The sequence below is a fragment of the Salvelinus fontinalis genome, chromosome 15 (genome assembly GCF_029448725.1).
Source record: "Salvelinus fontinalis isolate EN_2023a chromosome 15, ASM2944872v1, whole genome shotgun sequence".
Lineage (NCBI taxonomy): Eukaryota > Metazoa > Chordata > Actinopteri > Salmoniformes > Salmonidae > Salvelinus > Salvelinus fontinalis.
The window spans coordinates 27,601,927-27,622,303 of record NC_074679.1 but is presented as its reverse complement, the minus strand read 5'-3'; the positions used below and the strand labels follow the sequence as shown (position 1 = coordinate 27,622,303).

The 20,377-nt window shown below is 42.2% G+C and overlaps 1 protein-coding gene and 2 pseudogenes across 5 annotated transcripts; 1 reads left to right on the top strand and 2 right to left on the bottom strand.

Moving 5' to 3' along the window:
- Positions 1-620: 620 nt before the first annotated feature.
- Positions 621-8,425, bottom strand: LOC129811687 (neuroglobin-1). Of its 5 annotated transcripts, none has more exons than XM_055863194.1 (8): positions 8,248-8,425; positions 8,036-8,131; positions 7,788-7,912; positions 4,705-7,518; positions 4,374-4,615; positions 3,720-3,828; positions 3,410-3,529; positions 621-3,253 (listed from the first exon to the last, which is right to left on the bottom strand). In XM_055863194.1, the coding sequence occupies exons 5-8, from the start codon at positions 4,469-4,471 to the stop codon at positions 3,101-3,103; spliced, it is 480 nt and encodes a 159-aa protein (XP_055719169.1). In that variant the 5' UTR covers positions 4,472-4,615; positions 4,705-7,518; positions 7,788-7,912; positions 8,036-8,131; positions 8,248-8,425; the 3' UTR covers positions 621-3,100. The 5 variants fall into 5 exon arrangements, with proteins under 5 accessions (XP_055719169.1, XP_055719171.1, XP_055719172.1 ...); XM_055863196.1 differs by having other exon boundaries at positions 4,374-4,608; XM_055863197.1 differs by having other exon boundaries at positions 4,831-7,518.
- Positions 8,113-10,470, bottom strand: LOC129812104 (protein FAM161B-like; annotated as a pseudogene).
- Positions 10,471-10,548: 78 nt separating this feature from the next.
- LOC129812103 (ubiquinone biosynthesis monooxygenase COQ6, mitochondrial-like) lies at positions 10,549-19,783 on the top strand (annotated as a pseudogene).
- The last annotated feature ends 594 nt before the right edge of the window (positions 19,784-20,377 follow it).

Below are 20,377 nucleotides of genomic sequence, written 5' to 3'. Positions count from 1 at the left end.
AGAGAAGATGGAGAGCGCAGCAGAGAGACAGATTTGGGACATGTCAAATACTGCTTTATCACCAGAGCAGACAGCCAGCTCATGGATGTGACTTTTACAATGATGCAATCAAATTGAATATGCGAATGCTTTGTGGGATAAATTAACCTAATGTGTTGAATGAAGTTCGGGCAATCTGATACAGTACATAACAACTTAGTCCCCATCGCTCTGTCTCTCATCTCTCTCCCGTTCCCTCATGCACACACACACACACACAAAGCTTCTCTTAATACTTAAAAAAATGTTTACGTCTGCATTTTAAGGGCAAGAAAGCACATTAGCAATGTAGCGGCTAAGAGTTCTTGGAATCCTGGAGATGTGATGTATGTGACATTTGCATGATTAAGTGGGATGATATTCACTCTGCTCTCTGGTTTTCAGATGAAGTCCCTCTCATCTCTATAGCCACAGGGAAGGGGCCAGCCAGTACACTGATGTTACATAATCCCAAGGAATAGCCAACCGGAGCGAGAGAAATTGTGCATAGTGTGATTGATTACAAACCCTGAACTCAGCATTACTACCATCGCACTGACAAACAAACCAACATAGTGGAAGAAAAACAATAAACATTGTCATCTTTTTTCAGTAGTATGTCCACAAAAGATCACCTTTATTTACTATTAATTGAGTAAGCACACAACACATTACATAAGTATAGGATGGGGTCCATTTTACGAGCTGTTTGGTTGAGGGAGTATGTATTTGCATTAAGTGTCATGTGTTTTTGGTTAAAGGATAGTTGAAATCATTGCTCTTCGCAGCCGAGTTGATGAGGTAGACATTGAGACACTCATAAACAGAATTTCATGTTATTTAAATGTACCGATGCAATTCACACATACACACAAAACAGGCCTACTCTCAGATCTTGGAAATAGAGACAATACACACAGCAATCTGCCTAGTGCCATGTATAGACATATTAGAAAATGTGTTCAACTCATAGGTCTGGTTTCCTAGACTCAGATGAAGCTTATTCTTGAACTAAAAAGCACGTTCAATGTAGATTCTCTATTGATAATGCTTTTTGATTCAGGAGAAGGGTTGATCTGGTAAGGGAAACTCATTATGCTAGTTGGAAAGTGGGAGAGAGGAACAAATCTGAATTAGTAGTGCTGCCATGGCCTGAAAATAAAGCTCACAGTTGATTGAAAGGAAAGATAAAGTGAGATCTCCTTTAGAAATGGTAATGAAATGGTTGTGTATTCAATGCCAACAGACATCCTTTTAGGGATCACACATTGATAATATGGCAATTATACTGATTGAGGACAAATGTCTCTCTTACATTTATCATGACTTAAGGATAAAAGCTCACTCATCAATACTTAAAACGCTTAACAGCCTTGTGCTGCAAATTAAAAGAAAAATAGATGGGTTTTACATAAATGTTGTGGTTAACGTAACAGTTTGAAAAAACTGTGTTCGCAATGGCATATAGTCATTCACATACGTAAAACACTTGAAAATACAAAAATACATTGTATAAAAGTAATCTCAGACTGAAGCAATATTCACCACATATCAGCAGATTGGATATACAGTAGTGTAGTGTTATTATTAAATACTTGGTGTATTATAGCTAACTTGGCATTGTGACTTTCAATGTACAGGAAGATAACGACTGATACACACTGTATAGAAACATATAGGTAAATGTGTTCATAGCAGCAAAAAGGACGTACACATCTCTAAGTATCATCTCTATCATCTCTAACTATCATTGCTTACTATTTCAGGTAGGATGTAGTGAAATTTGTTTATCAATAAATGCTTTACGGTTGTCCACAGAAAGCTACTCCAAGCTCCAAAAGCTCTTAACTTTGCAGTACTATGAGCTAAATAGGGAAGGAAAAAATGTATGAATAAATCCTGGCTTTGTCAATTACCTACTGGGTCCAAAAAGCCAAAATAGAGTACTACTATATTTCTGGCCTGTTTACAACATATGATAGCAGTATTTACAATATATAGATACAGTATGTGGTTCAACACCACTTTACATTTACAATTAGTGAAAACTGAATGAGCCTAAACTAAGTCAAGCCCAAAGACCCTCAAGCAAATAATCTACTGTTGAGTTCCATTACATCAATTAGCTAGAACTCAAGAGAGGAGAATAACCTTTTATTTTAGAATAAGTAACAGTCAGTTGAAGCCTATTGAAATATTATGGTAATACGCATATGGCAACGTGGGCTTTACAACCTCTACTGTCAGAGGAGAGGAGAGTGCCACATACACATTTCAGACAAAGGTGCACATGGACACCCTAACAGTCATAGAGATCACATAGAAAAGCTTTAGAATACATGAACAGTTCTTGTCATTTTCTATTGAGCATCATCAAAAGTAATGTGTTTGTTAATAATACCAATGGCTTTAAGAATCAAGATGACCTCTAAGGATTGTTACACTCCAGGTCATGGACACACACAGAGAAAGGAGATCATTAGTATGTGCCATTATCAGGTACCTAGCTTAACTCAAAGATATAAAGATAGAATCATGACAATCACTCTAAACAATAATCTTGGACATACTGTACTTTTGTGATCAATGTTTCTATATCCCTGGTTTGATTTGGGAGAGGGCCCATATCGTAGCTGCCCATTCCAGCCAAGTAATACAGCCAATATAGCCAGTGTTTGACAATTGTGTGACTCTAAGATACATCACAAAAACCACCACAATCATTGTAATTACTTGAGTAGATACATCAAGGCATTATTTACAAAGCAATTTCAGTTATTACCTTAATTTAACCCTATGCTTCCTCTAATATGAGGAACTCAAACTGCAGACCAAAGATGGCTGACCCATAACATCCCCACAACGTTATAGCAGCACTCTGGCAGCTACAACATCCACAGCAAAAACAGTTAACTCTGAACACCAGGTGATTCGACCATTATTTGTTGTGTCAAGTGTGATAACGCCATTCGTTCACCATATACAGCAATCAAACCTTTATGCTGTGAGTTATACAACCTTACTCCATAGCAACCATGAGGGTGATAAGACAGCAACTGGTAGCAGACCCCAAGCTTATGTTTCAGTCAGTCTTGTGTTCTCCGTTCTTGGTCCATCCTCTGCTCATGGCCGCCACTACAATGGTGTACATGTTGAGCCAGGCCTGACGCAGCGGGGCTGTGTACCCCTGACCCAGACTGCACTGCAACATGTAGAGAAGGGACTCCCCCACCACCTGCAACATACACACACATGCATGCAAATATTCTGAATATTGGCATAGATTGATAAATTGTTGCAAGTTGTGTTTCTTAAAAGTTGTAAAGTGTACAGTACACACAGTATGACAGTAATGTATTAGAGTGAGTGATCAGAGTGACAGTAGTCCTACAGCGAAGGACTGGGTGTTAACCCCGACTGCCTGGTGCTTCTTCCCCAGGTTGAGCAGAAAATCCTCCAAGGTATGGAGGTTGTCCAGGTGACTGACTGCTGCATCGATCACCAACATTACCTGGACACACAAGCACACACACACACACAAGCACGCACAAGAATGTACGCACATACACACATACACACAAAACAAAGAAACGTGAACATACACCAACATGCAGCAAGAAGTTAGACATTTCCGTGGATTTGTTTCCATGAATTAGCCATTTAACTGTCAGTTTTAACAGTGATGGGCTGTGCAAAGTTACCTTTGTGACATGGTCCAGGAACTCAGGGCTGGAGAGGCAGTCTTGTGTGGTGCCACAGTTTGTGTTGTAGTGAAAGAGGTTGAGGAGTGCAGGCTCTAGTTCAAACAGTCTGCACAGACACAAAACACAATGCAGTACTGTAGATACACGTAGTTGTAAGTCACACAATAGTTATGATTTTAATGTCTGGTGTAAGGAAATAGGACTGTCGGCAACAGTTCTTCTCTAGCGTCTGTTTTAGTAGCAGCAGTTCCAAAATAAAGACTATTGCAGCCAGTCGCCAAGCAACAAGTCAAGCCTCCAGTCCCGGTATAGGGAGTGTACGATGCAGTATCTGTGTTGGTTAAGTGTATTTCTCTCTCCAAGTACTGTTTACTATGGTGACTACATTATTTACACTATGTTTGCACTATGCCGGGATATTTTCAGTGTATACAACTGCAAATTGTAGTGAATGGTTAGATTTCAGTAAACTTTCTTACAAAACAAAATGCTGCAGATATCAACAAACACTCTGTTTGGTACACATACAGTAAAGGCTGATATACGAATCACCATGAAATCTTCATGGAGGAACACATGCAACTTCTCCTAACTCCTTTATTCCCTCCATTCCTAACTGCTCAAATAAAAAGCTTTAGCTCAGAACTGTACCTGGAGAACATGATGACTCCGTGTGGAACTTTGTTCTTGCCAAGACTCTCCCAGCTGACTCGGATCAGCTCCTTCTCTTTCTCTGTCAGCTTCTCCATGCCCAGGGTCGCTCAATGTGAGGACTAGTTCTCGTTGCAGGAATACGCCAACCTCTTTGCAGGATCAGAGGAAAAGCCTCCGGTCTGGGCAACCCATTACACTGTAGACTCGGCTTGGGAAACCTCTGACGACCCACCTGGAAACTAAGTGTAAGTACAAGAGGGAAGACATAACATAGAAAAACCAAAACAATAGAAAGAGGAACTTATGATCGTTGTATATCCCAGCATACCTTCGTTGTGAGACTCTTTTCTCCTCACACGCTACCTGTCTGTGGCAGGCTGTGGAGTCTGTGTGTGTGTGTGTATTTGTGTGTGTGTGTGCAGAGCTGCTTTGGCAGGCACCCTTGTGCACTTACTTGCTCTCTTGCTCACGGTGCATTCAGAGAGAGACAAGTCATCCGCCGCTCTTATCTGTCACACTGACTGCTGTCTCTGTCCCTCCCCCTTTCTCTCTACCGCTATGCTCTCTCTCCAGCGCTGTGGATTTGTTCACCCCACTAAAGAAGGAAAGATTTCTCTCTTTTTATCTGTTGAGTATGTGATGAGCTACAGCTCCTCCTGCAGGTGAACCAAGGGCTGTCAAAAACATCAACCTCCCCATAAATAAACAAACACATATAGGGCACACCTTGACTTGCACTGTCACCTCCAGAGGAGGGTGAGAGGAGCTATAGGAGGACAGGCTCATTGTAGTGGCATGGAATGGAGTCAAACATGTGGTTTCCATATGTTTGATGTGATTGATACCATTACATTCATTCCATTCCAGCCATTACAATGAGCCCACCCTCCTATAGCTCCTCCCACTGGTCACCTCATATAATGTTAGAGGGCAATGAACTAATGCGGGATAAGTAAACAGTTAATCATAAGCATGATGTTGCATAATGGGGAATGTCAGACCCCAATTGGGGGCCAAAATTAACATTTTAGAGTTGTTCTTTAACCTTGCTATGAATCTTTCTAACATCAGATAGTTTTATGCCCCAAAAACTACACTGAATGAAACTCTGTAGTGCTTCAACCACAAACACTTAATCTGGAGCACTTGAATAATGAAATGTGTGGGAATTTTTATATTGTAGCTGAAGTAATAACAGACTTGAGGGCTCCACCTTTGCAAAAGTATATGGTTATTGTTTAACTGCTTGGAGAGGCGTCTTCTCAGACACTCAGATGACCAAGTCTGGTGGCCAAACTTACAGCATGTCATTACCCCACATAAGAGATGGGTTTTTTCTCAGCCATGCTATTGCCTGTTTTATTGGAATGCTTGCTCAACCGTTTCATTACATAGGTTTTTGCCCACACCTTTAAAGTTAGGATGTAATTAAACAGCCTTGCAATACTATTCTCTGAGCTAGAGAGGTGATAGTGTTGTATTCCATATGATCTTATGCTGTTCGCCATGGCATTCTCTGTGTTTATGGTAACTTCTGTATGGAATACCCAAGATGGTACAAAGCAGTCTCCTGCTGGACCACTGGGGGGTGTAAAGAGGGGAAACATGGTTTCCATGACAACCTCACTGGAGCCCTTGAACCTCTGTCATGTGATGCTTGAGCTCTCTTGGAGGTGACTGTTTCTGTCATTCAAGCATCTCCAACCGATGTGAACCTGGTTTAAATGATGGGATTTCAGCTGATTGATGGGATTACAGCTGGTTTGATTGATGGGATTTCAGGCCTACTGTACAGTGTAAAAGACCATTTAAGGTCACTCAATGACTTCCATAGCCATCTTTATCCGAATACAGCCAAACATTTGAGGTGGGACTTCACATCACGGTTCTGTGATGAAACCCTCCAAATGACCATATAAGCTCGTCTCCATGGAGACAACAAGGTATGGCTCTGGAATGGGTCCTTGCTATCCGGGATCCTTGGGACGTCACTACCCCATTGAAGTTGAAATGTAAAATGGTTATGGTAAGGGTCAAGGTTAGGGTAGGGATTAAGGTTTTGGTTAGGGTTTAGGGTAGAGTTGTCCCTAGGATTCCGGATAGCTGTTAGCCTTTGGAATGGTGGCCGGCTGCCAGCTACAGTGTGTAGGGATCTGCTGTCAGCTTCTTTGAGTGTGTTTCATCAGCCAACTTAAAAAATGATATCCAGTAATGTACATACATATTCAGATATTTCCATCTGGTTAGCAAAATCCCATGAATACTTGGCTGTAAACTGCTTCAGCTCACAGTGGAGGCCAGTATTAAACCCCATTTGACGTGGAAAGTGCACTGACATAACTTTTGTGATGGCAGATGAATGTCTAGACCTATACACTTAACTGGCACTGTGGCTCTTGAAATAGCCAGAGACCTTAACCAAAGCATCAGAGAAATGTCAATTTCCGACATTTCCTGTCCTTATAGGACCTGTCCATTGGCAAAATATTTATGGCCTTGTATGACAGATTTAATATCGTACTATAATATCCCTTAGATCACTGTCAGCACTTTGATTTATCAGTGAGGGATGACATACTAACTACACCAGGACCATTCAGAATCTGTAGTATTGTACTGTAGGCCTATGTTTTGTTTTTAAACTCTTTTTTTCCATCTGGTTACTAAGTATCTGTTCTCCTTTGTAATGCCACGCGTATCCCGGCAAAATTGTATAAAACCAAATAAGCCTTTGATAGTCAGTTTTAATAAGTTTGAAATATTATGCAGCCATACATTTAATATTCCATAATACCCTGCCATTGTAAAATTCAAAATGACTTATAAATATATAGTTATATAAACCTTTATTCATTTTCTCACATTTGCTCCAGCTAATATCAATTTAAAAGCTCCAGAGGCCCCATGTCCCTCTTTAGAAAGGTCATAATCCATAACAAACATGTCAGACAGTCAAAGACTGGGTCAACATAGTTAAATTAGACTAGAATTATTTTAGAACATAGTGCTCTTTGAAACAAAATGGCTATATGGAGTTCCATGCCGGGTCGACCTTTTTGATCATACATTTATTTCCACTCTGGTTTTCACGCTCTCTTCCTCTACCTCTTCAATTTTCTCCCAGACGTCTATGTTTCCATCCCTAAATCAGACATGTCGGGTTAGAAAATGTCTATATTGTAATTACATCAACGTTTTGCTTGGCTGCAGTATTTGTCATCTCTTCACTAAATACTTTATGACAGTCTCCCTGTATTATGTAATGCAACATTGTATAAATTACCAAACCACATGGCGTCCTTGGAGTTCCAGCTGCAGTGGTATTCCTAGTGGTATTACATATTGTATGAATACAACTAACAGTTAGTGGGTAGACACTCTGCTACACACCCTTGTTGTCATTGTAGGTACCTTTTCTCCATGTTACTCTCAATACTTCGGTCATCACAATCGTCATCAGATTTAAAGATCGGTGTCATTTCAAACTCTCATTCAAACCAGCTTCCCTCTGCATCTGCGTCAGCCTTGGCGTTTTTCTAGAGCAATTACATCAAAAGCAATGAAATAGAAAAGGGGCAGTTAACAGTTCAAAGGCTCTTCTCAAGTGTTTGCAATTCCATAAATGTAGTTTCCAGGTCATTGCAAGCCCATAAGTTTACCTGTGACACCTGTTCAAACAGGTAAGGACGGTCAGTGACTCTGGTCTTCATATCCTGTAGCTCCTTCTTATACTCTTTCATCCTTTGTTGCTCAGACTTCAGACAGAGATACAAGTACAGAGCCACAGACACATTAGGTAAATAAATACAGTACAACTCTTTAATCAGTCTGTTCTTTTTAGTATTCATCTAAGGAATTTCCATGTACTCACCGGTGCTGTTTCAGCTTCTCATGGTACACCTCTTTCAGGCTGCTGTGAGGGTCCATGACCTTGGCACGGACAGCCACTGTCTTCTTCATGGCCTGAGACCTCATCCTGTGTTTCCTCATAAACTCTGCACTCTCCTGCTCCGTGCTCTCCCTCTGCTCCACAGACCTGATGGACCATAGGACAGAGAGAGTAATACTCATCTTTACTGTGATCTCTGCGAATGAAAGAGACACATCTGATAGTGAAGTTCACAGTTCCCTCTTACCTAATTGCCATACAGCGTTTCCTTGCTGCATCTGTAATGTAGGTGGGAAGCATATCTGTAGACAGCGATGTTAAACCACCGAAGGAATTGCTTCTCTTTAAAAAGGCACTGACTGTGGATTCCTGAGAACAAAAATAACACAAGGAAACAAACCAAAGCAACAAACATATCATTTCTATACTGAACTAAGTTATATTTGCAGAGTGCTACAGTAAGCTCACTTGTTCTTTTTCAGAGCTGCTCCTGCTTGTTCTTGAGGGCAGGGTTGATGTCCGCAGGTGGAAGGGCTGACACTTGGTCACATCTTTCCTCTCGGCCCTCCTCAAGGCTTCCCTGTGGAAAGCCTTGTGCAGCCTATCAAAGTCAGGGACCTGGGAGGTGGTCTGATCCAGGAAGGCCAGGACCTCCTTCTTAGTGTGCTGGGAGCTGTGAGGTTCAGGGTTCTCAGTATGAGTTTGGTTCTCTATAGGTGCTGTGGACTTCCTCAAGTTCTCCTGGGCCCTCGGCTGGATGCATATCGTCCTGCGCAGCTCCTCTACAGAGCATGCAGAATTCAGTGAGAAAAAGAAATAGATTTAGAGAGGATAATAATACATTTATAATACCATTTCCTGTACCTTAGCAACATCTCAAGAGATTTCTTTTTAGGAAACTCACCTTTCAAATGCTCAGAGACTACAGGGTCTTTGATTGCTTTAGGTATTGGTTTCCTGACATTGGTGGCCTTGGGTTTTTGAGTCTGTGTCACCGTGCTTATCATTTCCATCAGCTTCTCTCTCTTCTTCTCATCTCTCTCCAGGAAGCTGAAGGGCATCTGCATGGAGAGCAGGAAGTCCTTCCTCTGTTCATGGCCTTCCTTCCTCTCCCTCTCTCGCACCTGCATCATCTCATCATAGAGGTGCAAAAACACATGGACAAGCACAGGAACAGCACGGAACTTCCTCTGACACTCCGCCTCTTTACTTAGTTGGTGCTGCTCTGTTTCTGTTGGCCTTGATGCTGAAGTTGCTGTGATCCTCTCTGTGTAACAGTTGTGACAGATGCCCAGGCTGCAGAGGATTTGATAGACCTCTACGATTGTCTGACCTGTTGAGAGGTCCTGGAGTACTAGACCACATGTCGACGCCCGCTGACAGCATAGAGTTCTGCTGGATCCTTCTCTGGCCCTCTCTCTGTCTCCTCTATGCCTCCTGCAGCTGCTGCTTGTGGGCCTCCTTCATTGCTTGCAGCTGGTGTTGGAGCAGCACCTCTGATCTCAGGCCATCCTCCAGGAAAGCCTGATGATCTACAATGTTCCTCTGCTCCTGCATCCTAGCAGCAGTGTGTCCTTCTGAACCCAACACTCACCAGACAGCTATGGAAAGAAGAAAAAGAAAGACATTTTGATTATATTCCAAAAACACCTCTTCAAGAAACACCTCTCACAGTGAGAAAAACCCAGCTATTTTTATTTTCCACAGAACTGACAAATATCAGGAAAAGTTATCTTAACTCCAGCAGCACATGATGTGAGCCTGCGCAAGGGTTGCCCTAGCAACCAAACTGCTTCTCCTAACATTAGCAAATGTATTCTTATGTCTATGGTGTTAAAATAGTACATGCTAAACTACTGTTTTAGGGCAGAAAAAATAGTATTGTTTCACAATGCATAACTACAATCAATTATGAGATGAAAATATAGTGGAATGTTGAAAAATAGATATTAGAAAATAACCTGATGCTCGTGCACGATAGAACTACCGCAGATGTATTCCAGCGCAACATTCTTATCCCCCTCTTCCTGCTTCACAGTAGACAGTTATATATTGACGTCATATATCCACACACACTGTTACAATGTTATAAATTTAGAATTACTGGATAATGTTTCGCAAAACCAAGATATTTGACTCCACCCCCTGCAGCCCTCTAACGTTTGATTGGCTAAAGTAAACGCTTGAGGAATCACGTTCATACATTTTAGGAACACATTTTTAATTCAAGCGGCGTGTTAACTGTATCTCTTGTACATTGTCCTTCTGAATTCGGTTTTGAATTATGTTTTAATATGAATAGCACCAAAGTGCAGATAACTTGTGAATAAAACTAGTGCGGTTCCTTGTTGTGATTGGTTAAGCAGTACAGGAGGTACCTGCCTCTGTTACATATATAAATAAACAACATGGCTGGATTATAGAATGGCCACCGCTGCGATTAGGACATATGCAAGGCAAGTTTAGTCCTGATTAAGAACATCCCAACAATACAGTTGGAGTTGTTTCAGGGTTAGACGAGTCCCACGTTACGTTGTTTTAAAGATGCATAGTCTCACTAAAGCAACGCTGTCTTTAAATGGAATTGGGCGGCGGTGTGTTGCTGTGATTCGTTTTTCAGGAGCAAGAATCATTTGCAGGGGACTCGCGTGTGCAGCAGAACATGGGGAACATGAAAATGAGCTTTATGATGTCATATCTGGAGGAGGAATGGTTGGGACCGCTATGGCTTGGTCTTTAGGTGAGTCGAGGTGATCTCCTGAAGCTGCCAAGAGACGCAGTCCAATCTGCCCCTATAGTTGCCCCCTCTACACTTCTTTCTATAGCCACAACATCATAAACCCCGCCCATGTCTACAATTTATCTACATAAAATACCATTTTAAACTAAATCTTAACCACACTGCTAACCTTAAACCGAACCTTAAATGAAGCACATTTTTTTTGCCAAGTTTTACTTTGTGGCAGTGTCATCTGATTTTGTGGCAGAGTAATCGGATTTTGTGGCTGTGTAATCGGATTTTGTGGCTATAGAATTTAGTGGAAACCCCTTTAAAGGATGAGCCATCATTTTGATAATGATTTACAGCATACAGTATTTGTTTTAGTTCTATGTTGCTTAAGTAAGGTATAATTAAAACAAACATGGAGAGGAACTTTTTAATTTCTTGTTCTCTTTAAAACCACAAGTGGTGCCAAAATGTAGGCTATAACAATGCTTCTTCACTGCTCTGAACATCATATCATTAGATATTCTGTCTGTTTATCATTTTGGATGCAGCATCAATCAATTTCATAGATCCTCATTATTTTTGACAGGCACGGATCCAAACTTGGAGGGGAAGAAGATTCTGCTGCTTGAGGCAGGCAAAAAAAAGTGATGGACAAGGTCCCAGACGCCTACAGTACCAGAGTCAGCTCCATCAGCCCGGGCTCTGCCACCCTCCTCAGTGGTACACAACCATATTACAAAACACTATTATCATGTTCCCTGAGAAAGTAATCTCTCTAATGGCATTAGCAGCTCTGTTTTCCATTGGCAGCTAATAGCATCAGAAAAATTGAGGAAACCTCTCTGCCAGCAGATACACATGGCTACAATAATATGAGGTTCATAAAGAACAGTAGGAGTTAATCGTTGTTTATATCCAGTTTGGTGGTCAATATTATTGTCAGGGTTGGTTTATCCAGTTAAAATGGACAGCATATCTTATCCAATGACAACAGAGCTCTTGTTTAGGTGGCCAGCTTGCTGTCTGATTAAGCCTATTTGTAGTGTGGCTCAGTAGAAAAGGTTGTCAGGAAGTCGGTTAGGGATCAGTCCCATTCTGTCTAGTCACACATGCTTAGCAGGGATCATATCTGGCCTCTAGTCTACATCAGTCATTGATGGGATCCTCTAAACTATTATTCATGTCTCCTTGGGTTTTACTTGACTCACTAATGATGAACTGCATGTCAATAAGGATGTGAAAGTAGTGATTTGGATACCCATCGCTATGTCATGCCCAGTTACATTGACTTTGCCCACTTCATATCTCATTTGATCAAATTCCTTTAACAAGTCATTATGGGGCTTGTATGCCTCATACATAACATTCCTACATTTTATAGATGAGCATCTTGTATTATATAAAAGAGTGTGTGTGTGCCTTTCAGGTGTTGGAGCATGGGATCACATTATGAACATGAGATGTAAGCCCTATCAGAAGATGCAGGTCAGTTTTTGGAAACTCCACTCTACCACAAGCACTAAAGGTATTTTTTTAATTTGAAAAACCCTTTTATGTAGATCGTTAGTTACACCACTATATACGTATTTTCCTTCTCCTTGCGTCAGTAACTTGTTTGGCTATAGAATTTCAGGAAAATGTCATCTCCACTGCCATTTAACCTCCACTCAATCATGTACTTTGCTGAACGTGCTGTACAAGGCCATTTTCCTCAGGAATGTAGTTGTTCACAACAAAAAGGCAAACCCAATAGTGGTTTAAAACACGCATTTCGTTCATTCCTCTGCCTAATTTATACATCCTCATAGGCCATGCAAATGCAAGGGTACTCGCAAACCCAAAAGACAGGAGGAGGTACATTTAAAAAGATGACCAAAACTCCCTGGCTTGGTGAAAGGTTTGGTTTTTCTTCTGGCCACAGTGGCAGAGTGTTTATTTATTAGGAGCACATTTAATAGGAAGAATAAATCTATTTGGCAGCTTTGACTTGGCACTCATTCTCTGTGTCTACTAATTATAAAGATTCATGTGACAAACAGGAGCCAGAAGATGAAAGATGATGGGATGTATGGATGTCAGCAGCAAAGTGACCCTGTTTTACAGCTTTGGGCACAGGCTGAGTCCCTTCTGTAAGATGTGGTCAGTTTGTATCAAAGACCAAACCACAGGGTTTCACTCATGGCCAAGGATGTCATCATAAAATGCCATATGGTGATTGTGGTGATATACCTCTCCCATAATACCTTAACTGCTCTGCTCCTTTTTCTGCTTGTTTGTTTGCTGATGCATATTACAAGGATAGAGGAGCAGTGCGTTGAGGTTAACCTAAAAAAAGATCTTCACTATCCCAAAAAGTTAACTACTGCCTTAAAAAGGAAATATAACCTGAAATAGGGTTTTGAGCAAGGAAAGGTTTCCCTATGAGTCATTAGTAAGCCATTTCCAATGGTCTCTCCCTTGTCTGAGTGTTAGGATGGAAAGATAAACAGGTTTTAAAGCTCCCGTTTGGGGATTTCTCCTAGCAAAGAGGACAATAAGTACATAGCAACAAATTTCTTATCAACAGAAGTATTATTTTTCTCCAACTTAAAAACTACTTGCGGTTTGGTTTCATTAAATCTTTCAAGCAGCCAACCACTTGTCACAAGTTGCAAACCCACCACCATTAGTGGTTTTCTGTAGAGTAAAACCCACTACTTTATGTTGGAAAAAAGTAGTTGAGCTGTGTTACTTCTGAAAGATAAGGTCTGTCACCTTGGTAGCAAGCCATCAGTCCAACATAAGCATAATCACTTTTCTGCGTTGCATGAACCATTTCAGAAACCATCTCAGACAGTCTCAAACTCGATATGAGCCACAATTATGTTTTCGTTCTGACTCTCAACTGTTTTGGGATACATGAACAAATATTTACTTGCTCAGTAATGTTAACTAATGTGTTACTGTAGCCTACTTATTTGTTGGGCCAAAAATATTGCCATAAATCGACATCACTAATGACCTTTCATCGTGCTTCAGTAAACTTCCATAGAACCAAGTCAACCATAGAACCAGAAGGGTGTTGGTGACCTTCCTAAAACTTAGTTTGGTACTTGAAGTAGTGGCTGCCAAGTTCTGGCTGCAGATGAACAACTTTGATGTGTTCAGTTCAATGAGGCTGTGCTTCTTTGGCCGGCTAAATATAGGGAAAGGGGTTGCATTTAAAGATAGAGTTGTAGACCACAGGGATAATTGGTCTCTCATTTAGGTTTGGGATGCCTGCTCAGATGCCCTGATTACATTCGATAAGGAGAACCTGCAAGACGAGATGGCATACATTGTGGAGAACGACATCATTGTGGCAGCCCTAACAAAACAGCTGGAGAATCTCTCTGGTAAGAAAAGCAGCTTCATGTACAGTCCAGTTGCATTGATGATTTTCACATGAAACCCTCTCAATGCACCAGCAGTGATGTGACTCTCTCCTTAGAAGACCTCTTGATTCCATTGACATTCTGTTAATGAGCACTGGGTCTGGCAGCTCATGTAATGTCACCACATTTGTTCCATCCTGTCCCTGTGTTTTATTTATTTGTACTTTCCCCAGTATCTGTTTTTAAAGACCAGTGCAGCTCTTGGACACATCCAGGTTTTTCCTGCTATTTCAATCAAGTGCCATATTCCCTGTGTGCCAGTTAAAGCACTCCATAGACCCAGTGCCATGGGAAGACACGTGCAACGTGCAGTGGTCCAGTGACCTATTTAATATTGACATGTGCTTCCACACCATGAGGATGCTAAAGTGCTGACGTTGTATTGTTGCTGACTTTTTTGAGGGTCACAAATGAAACTTGAGCACTGCCGTGTGATCGCCTGTAAAACAACGTATTTATAAACAGCCTTTTTAACATTTTGCACTAAACAGATTTTCCTTACGTGCATCACGTTGGTCCTCTACTTTCTTTTTTCTTCCTTTGTTCATGATGTTTCTCTGCTTCTGAGGAAGTACATGAAAAGCATACACTGAGCCAGCTGGTTTGTAGTAACTCTGCTCTCCAATCACTGCAAGCCAATATTTGTCACTCGTGTTCAGGACTAGTAGTCAATCTGCGGATGGGAACCTCTTCAAGGGGGCAAAGCCAAGTGTAATTCCAGATCCTTTCTTGTTCGGGATGACTGGCTACTGATATTCCAAGAAAGTAGGAGTTTTTAGTGCAACCCCAGCATGCTGGCAGCAAGCGGAAAGTGTGGCATGGTCTGCTTGTAGATAAACACTATTAGTCAATCCTATGCGGCAAGCCAAGACCATTTAGAAGATTGTCAATGTGAGCCTCGGCAACTGGTCCCTGCCAGAGAGGGAAACCAGTGGTGTTTTACGAGGTGGTTTGTAGATCCTCCACCGCTTTAGTCACTTACAGCCAAACCTTACTCTCTTTTTTCCTTTTTGGAGGAAACAAGTAGCAAAGCCTTAATTAGTGTGACCAATGCTGGTCCCTTTCTTGTTTCGTGAAAATAGGGGTACGCATTTGACCTAAAACAATTCTCTGTGGCGAACCCAGGCTCTGCTTTTGACCAGCTTTTTCTCTGTGTTTTGTCTGTCATATCAGGTGAAGGTCCAGTACAAAACCAAGGTGGTGATGTACACTTGGCCCAAGTCCCACCAGGTAGCTGAATCCATCCCCTGGGTTCAGGTCACCCTGGCCAATGGACAGACGTTTCAAACCAAACTACTGGTCAGTCCAACATCTGAGTAGTAACTCTTTTATTTTATGAATATTGTGAATGTTATTGTTTTTTAGCATTTGACCATGATGCTCTAGGCCAGGGGTGTCAAACTCATTCCACGGAGGGCCTAGTGTCTGCAGGTTTTTGGTTTTTCCTTTCAATAAAGCCCTAGACAACCAGGTGTGGGGAGTTCCTAACTAATTAGTGATGTTAATTCATCAATCAAGTACAAGGGAGGAGCGAAAACCCGCAGACACTCGGCCCCCCGTGGAATGAGTTTGACACCTGTGCTCTAGGCTATAACCACTGTGATTGGCTGTTTTTCAGATTGGAGCAGATGGGCCAAATTCGATGGTGAGAAGGGGATACCCACGGTCAAGTGGAATTACGACCAATCAGCTGTTGTGGCTGTCCTGCATCTGTCCGAAGTGAGATGTACATCTTACAGCCTGTCAATTTCACCAACACACCCTGTTTTACCATATAATAACACCTAGAGGGGATACTCATTATTTTCATGTTTTACAGTATTTATCAAATGTATTTATAAAGCCCTTCTTACATCAGCTGATATCTCAAAGTGCTGTACAGAAACCCAGTCTAAAACCCCAAACAGCAAGCAATGCAGGTGTAGAAGCACGGCGGCTAGGAAAAACTCCCTAGAAAGGCCAAAACCTAGGAAGAAACCTAGAGAGGAACCAGGCTATGAGGGGTGGCCAATCCTCTTCTGGCTGTGCCGGGTGGAGATTATAACAGAACATGGCCAAGATGTTCATAAGTGACCAGCAGGGTCAAATAATAATAATCACAGTGGATGTCGAGGGTGCCACAGGTCAGCACCTCAGGAGTAAATGTCAGTTTGCCTTTCATAGCCGATCATATGCCCTTCTTATACAGCCAACAGAGAACAATGTTGCGTGGCAGAGGTTCCTTCCAACAGGACCCATAGCAATGTTACCGGTAAGTGTGTATGTTCAAAATGCAAATTAGCTTTTTGCTTTTCCTTCTTTTAATCTGACATCCCCCTTCTCTCCTTTGGCTGTAGTTGTCGGACACAGAGAGCTCTTTGGTGTGGTCGACCAGCCACCGCCTTGCTAAGGAGCTACTGCAGCTAGATGAGAAGAGCTTTGTGGACACCATCAACTCTGCCTTTGTGAGTCAGGCCTGACCCCACCAAATCAGCTAATGACAATGAGGAACAAGTGCCAAAATACAGTAGAGAAAGAAATGGATATCTGATACATCCATATGTGATATGAAAATAACATTTATGAATGGAAATGCTCTTGTTAAAATACCAACATATGCACACTGTAAGTGCACCAATGAACCAGTTAGCCAATACCAATGGGTGCACTTGTCACTGTTCTTTGTCTACGCTACATCATACATGTAGACAATGCCAACGTTGCCGGCCTAAAGTTGCTTTCCCAAGCCGGCTATTTTTACTGGTCCTGCCAATGGGGTCACCACGGTTCAGTCATGCTTGCTTTCAGGCCTGGTTCGCTAATTAAACCTGTGGTCTTCCGGTGTTGGTCATTACTGCACGGAATGGTTTTCAAACTAAGCTAATTCAACAGCATGGCCTGACCAGCTTCTTCTTTTAATTAGCAAGGCTCCTGTAATGCCGCCAAACCATTTTGTTAGAAAGGAAAAGTACACCCACTCTGCATTTCTGCTCTAGTTTGCATCTTTGTTAACTTCTTCTCTCTAATTGTCTACCACACCCCTCTATCTTTTCTGTACCGCCCCCTTCTCTGTCGGTCTATTCCTCTACCCTCTGTTTCTGCCTCTGTCTTTCTCTGCCTCTTCCTTTCTGCCTTGATCTCTCCCTCCGTTTCTCTCTCCCTCTCTCTTCCTCTCTCCCTTTGTGTCTTCGTGTCTCCGTGTCTCTCTCTGTCTCCCTCTATCTGTGTCGTCTCTGTCTGCCAGTGGAGTGGCACGGATCGGCCCAAAAAGCCAGGTCATGTTCCGCCTGGGCATGGGCCACGCATCAGAGTACATCAGGCACGGGGTGGCCCTCATCGGGTAAGTCAACACTCATCCCTGTGGGACATTGAGTTATTGAACTTCACATCCTTCACAGCCTTGGAAAACCGTGACTTATATTTCACTTGGAATCTTGTAAATGGAAGGTTTATATGCCCTTATTCTGTAAAGGTATAAAAGGGTCATTAAAAAAATCATTATCGACTGCATCTAAAATAATTGTTGGTTAAATCCTCTACTCAATCATTGGTATTTCTGTCTATTTGAAGGGAATGCTTGCTCTGGTCCTACCCCGTAGACGTAGTGACTAGGTCCTACCCCGGAGACGTAGTGACTAGGTCCTACCCCGGAGACGTAGGGACTAGGTCCTACCCCGGAGACGTAGGGACTAGGTCCTAGCCCGGAGACGTAGGGACTAGGTCCTAGCCCGGAGACGTAGGGACTAGGTCCTAGCCCGGAGACGTAGGGACTAGGTCCTACCCCGGAGACGTAGGGACTAGGTCCTACCCCGGAGACGTAGGGACTAGGTCCTACCCCGGAGACGTAGGGACTAGGTCCTACCCCGGAGACATAGGGACTAGGTTTACATGGCGGGGGTCTTTAGTTTTCTTTGCAGGGATTCAGCACACCGCGTCCACCCTCTAGCTGGCCAAGGAGCCAACCTGGGCTTTGGGGATGTGGCCTGTCTCACTCAGGTCCTGAGCCAGGCGGCCTTTAACGGGAAGGATCTGGGTTAGTGACTATACTAAACGGACACAAAACACAGCAGACATAGCCAGTGGTTTCTCATAAGCTTTTTCCCATAACCCAGGCTAGGACGCTTGCTGTTCTTGATTATAAAAAGAACCGGCTTTCCTCAAGTTTATTAATTTTTTCAAATCTCCCATTCTGCCAAGGACTCTATGTACATTGCTTTTTCATAGAAATGGAAATCCTGTTATATGAATCTTTTATTTGTTTTATTTTGAAGTCAGAATAGCTCCAATGTATTGACTGAATGCAACAAAAATTTAAATAAAATGTTCACAGGTCCAGAATATGAAACTCTTTGCTCCATGATATGTAACCCCTGGTGTTTTGCTTTACTCTGTGTTGCGTTATGCAGGGGCCATGCAGCATCTGTTGGAATATGAGGCGGAACGGTAGCGACACAACCTGCCCATGATGGCCGCCATCGACCTGATGAAACGACTCTATTCAACTAACGCTGCCCATGTGGTTCTCTTACGCACCTTCGGTCTGCAAGCCACCAACACACTACCAGCCATAAAAGTATGCTTTCTCTTTACTAAAGTGAACCCCCAACTCTTCAATCACACAACACTTGTTCAAGTAGAATTGATCTCTTCTTGAACCCCCAAGGTTGGGTCATCTCTCAGCAGTAATCCCAACCTTGGCTTTGCCCATGACCCCACCCCACCCTCTTCTGATTACATGGCTTTTTACTTCAGCACTGCCTATAATTTCCATGGTCGAGAACCTACTACTACGGCAGCTAAGTTTAGCCCCAAATTTAGCGTTACCGAAAGTGTGTGGGTGGGGTGCAGGGCTGGCCCCGGGGCTGCGTTACGGCGGTATTGACTTGTGTTTTCACACCCCTTTTATTACAGACCGCTCATGTGAAATGGCTTTATTTCATACTAAGTGATTCAGACCAAAGCAACCGTAACTGGTTGTAAAGGCATTTCCCCCCTGGAGACCCAAAGTTATGCTTGACATTTTTCCATGTTAAATGTTCAGTTTCCCAGTTTACAGATAGAGGTTTGTTGTGCCACTTTTTATGCAGACAGGAAAGATGCTAGTCATTGGATTTAGTAACCCTTGCTAGTGCTATACGCAGATGGATAAGTATGGATGGATGGATGGAAATGGATGTTTTAGATTTGTGAGTTGATCTGTTGATCTCGTTCTTTGTCTCTCCGGGAGCAGATCATGGCGTTTGCAAGCGAGTGACACGTACACTGGTCCTGCAGTGGCAGTTTGACGGGACTCCAAAGATGATATGCCACTGACTTTGTGAATGGAATGTAAAAGTGTAAATTAATAAAGTTATATATTATGCTCTGTTATTACATGAACATTGCTATACCTGCATGTCTGTCTTTGTGTGTTGATGATTTTGGGAACTTCCAAGCATCATTCTGTAACACAGTTTCACAATCTATTGGAATATTTGACAGAATTTGTTTCAGAATACATGTATTTACATTTTTTTGCAAATGTATTGAGAATGAAATGCATAAATATTTAATTTACTTAAATATTCACACCCCTGAGTCAATACTTTGTAGAAGTACCTTTGGCGGTGATTACATCTTTGAGTCGTCTTGGATATGTCTGTATCAACTTTGCAGTTTTCGGGATTTTTCTTCCATTCTTGCTAATTTTCTCAAGTTCTGTTAGATGGTGAACAGCAATCTTCAAGTCTTTCCACATATTTTCAATGGGATTCAAGTCTGAGCTTTGGCTCGGCCACTCAAGGACTTTCACTTTCTTGTTCAGAAGCCATTCCAGCGTTGCGTTGGCGTCATTGTCATGTTGGAATGTAAGTCTTCACCCCCAGTCTGTTTGCACTCTCAAGCAGGTTCTCATCAAGGATTTGCTTGTATTTGGCTCCATTCATTGTTCCCTCTATCCCTACCAGTCTGCCAGTCCCTGCCACTGAAAAGCATCCCTATAGCATGATGC

Coding starts and splice junctions, on each gene's coding strand:
- LOC129811687 (XM_055863194.1), bottom strand. CDS start 4,471: ATGGAGAAGCTGACAGAGAAAGAGAAGGAGCTGATCCGAGTCAGCTGG. Junction 3,829..4,373: donor GGAGTCATCATGTTCTCCAG/GTACAGTTCTGA, acceptor GTGTCTGTGCAG/ACTGTTTGAACTAGAGCCTG. Junction 3,530..3,719: donor TCCTGGACCATGTCACAAAG/GTAACTTTGCAC, acceptor TTGTGTGTCCAG/GTAATGTTGGTGATCGATGC.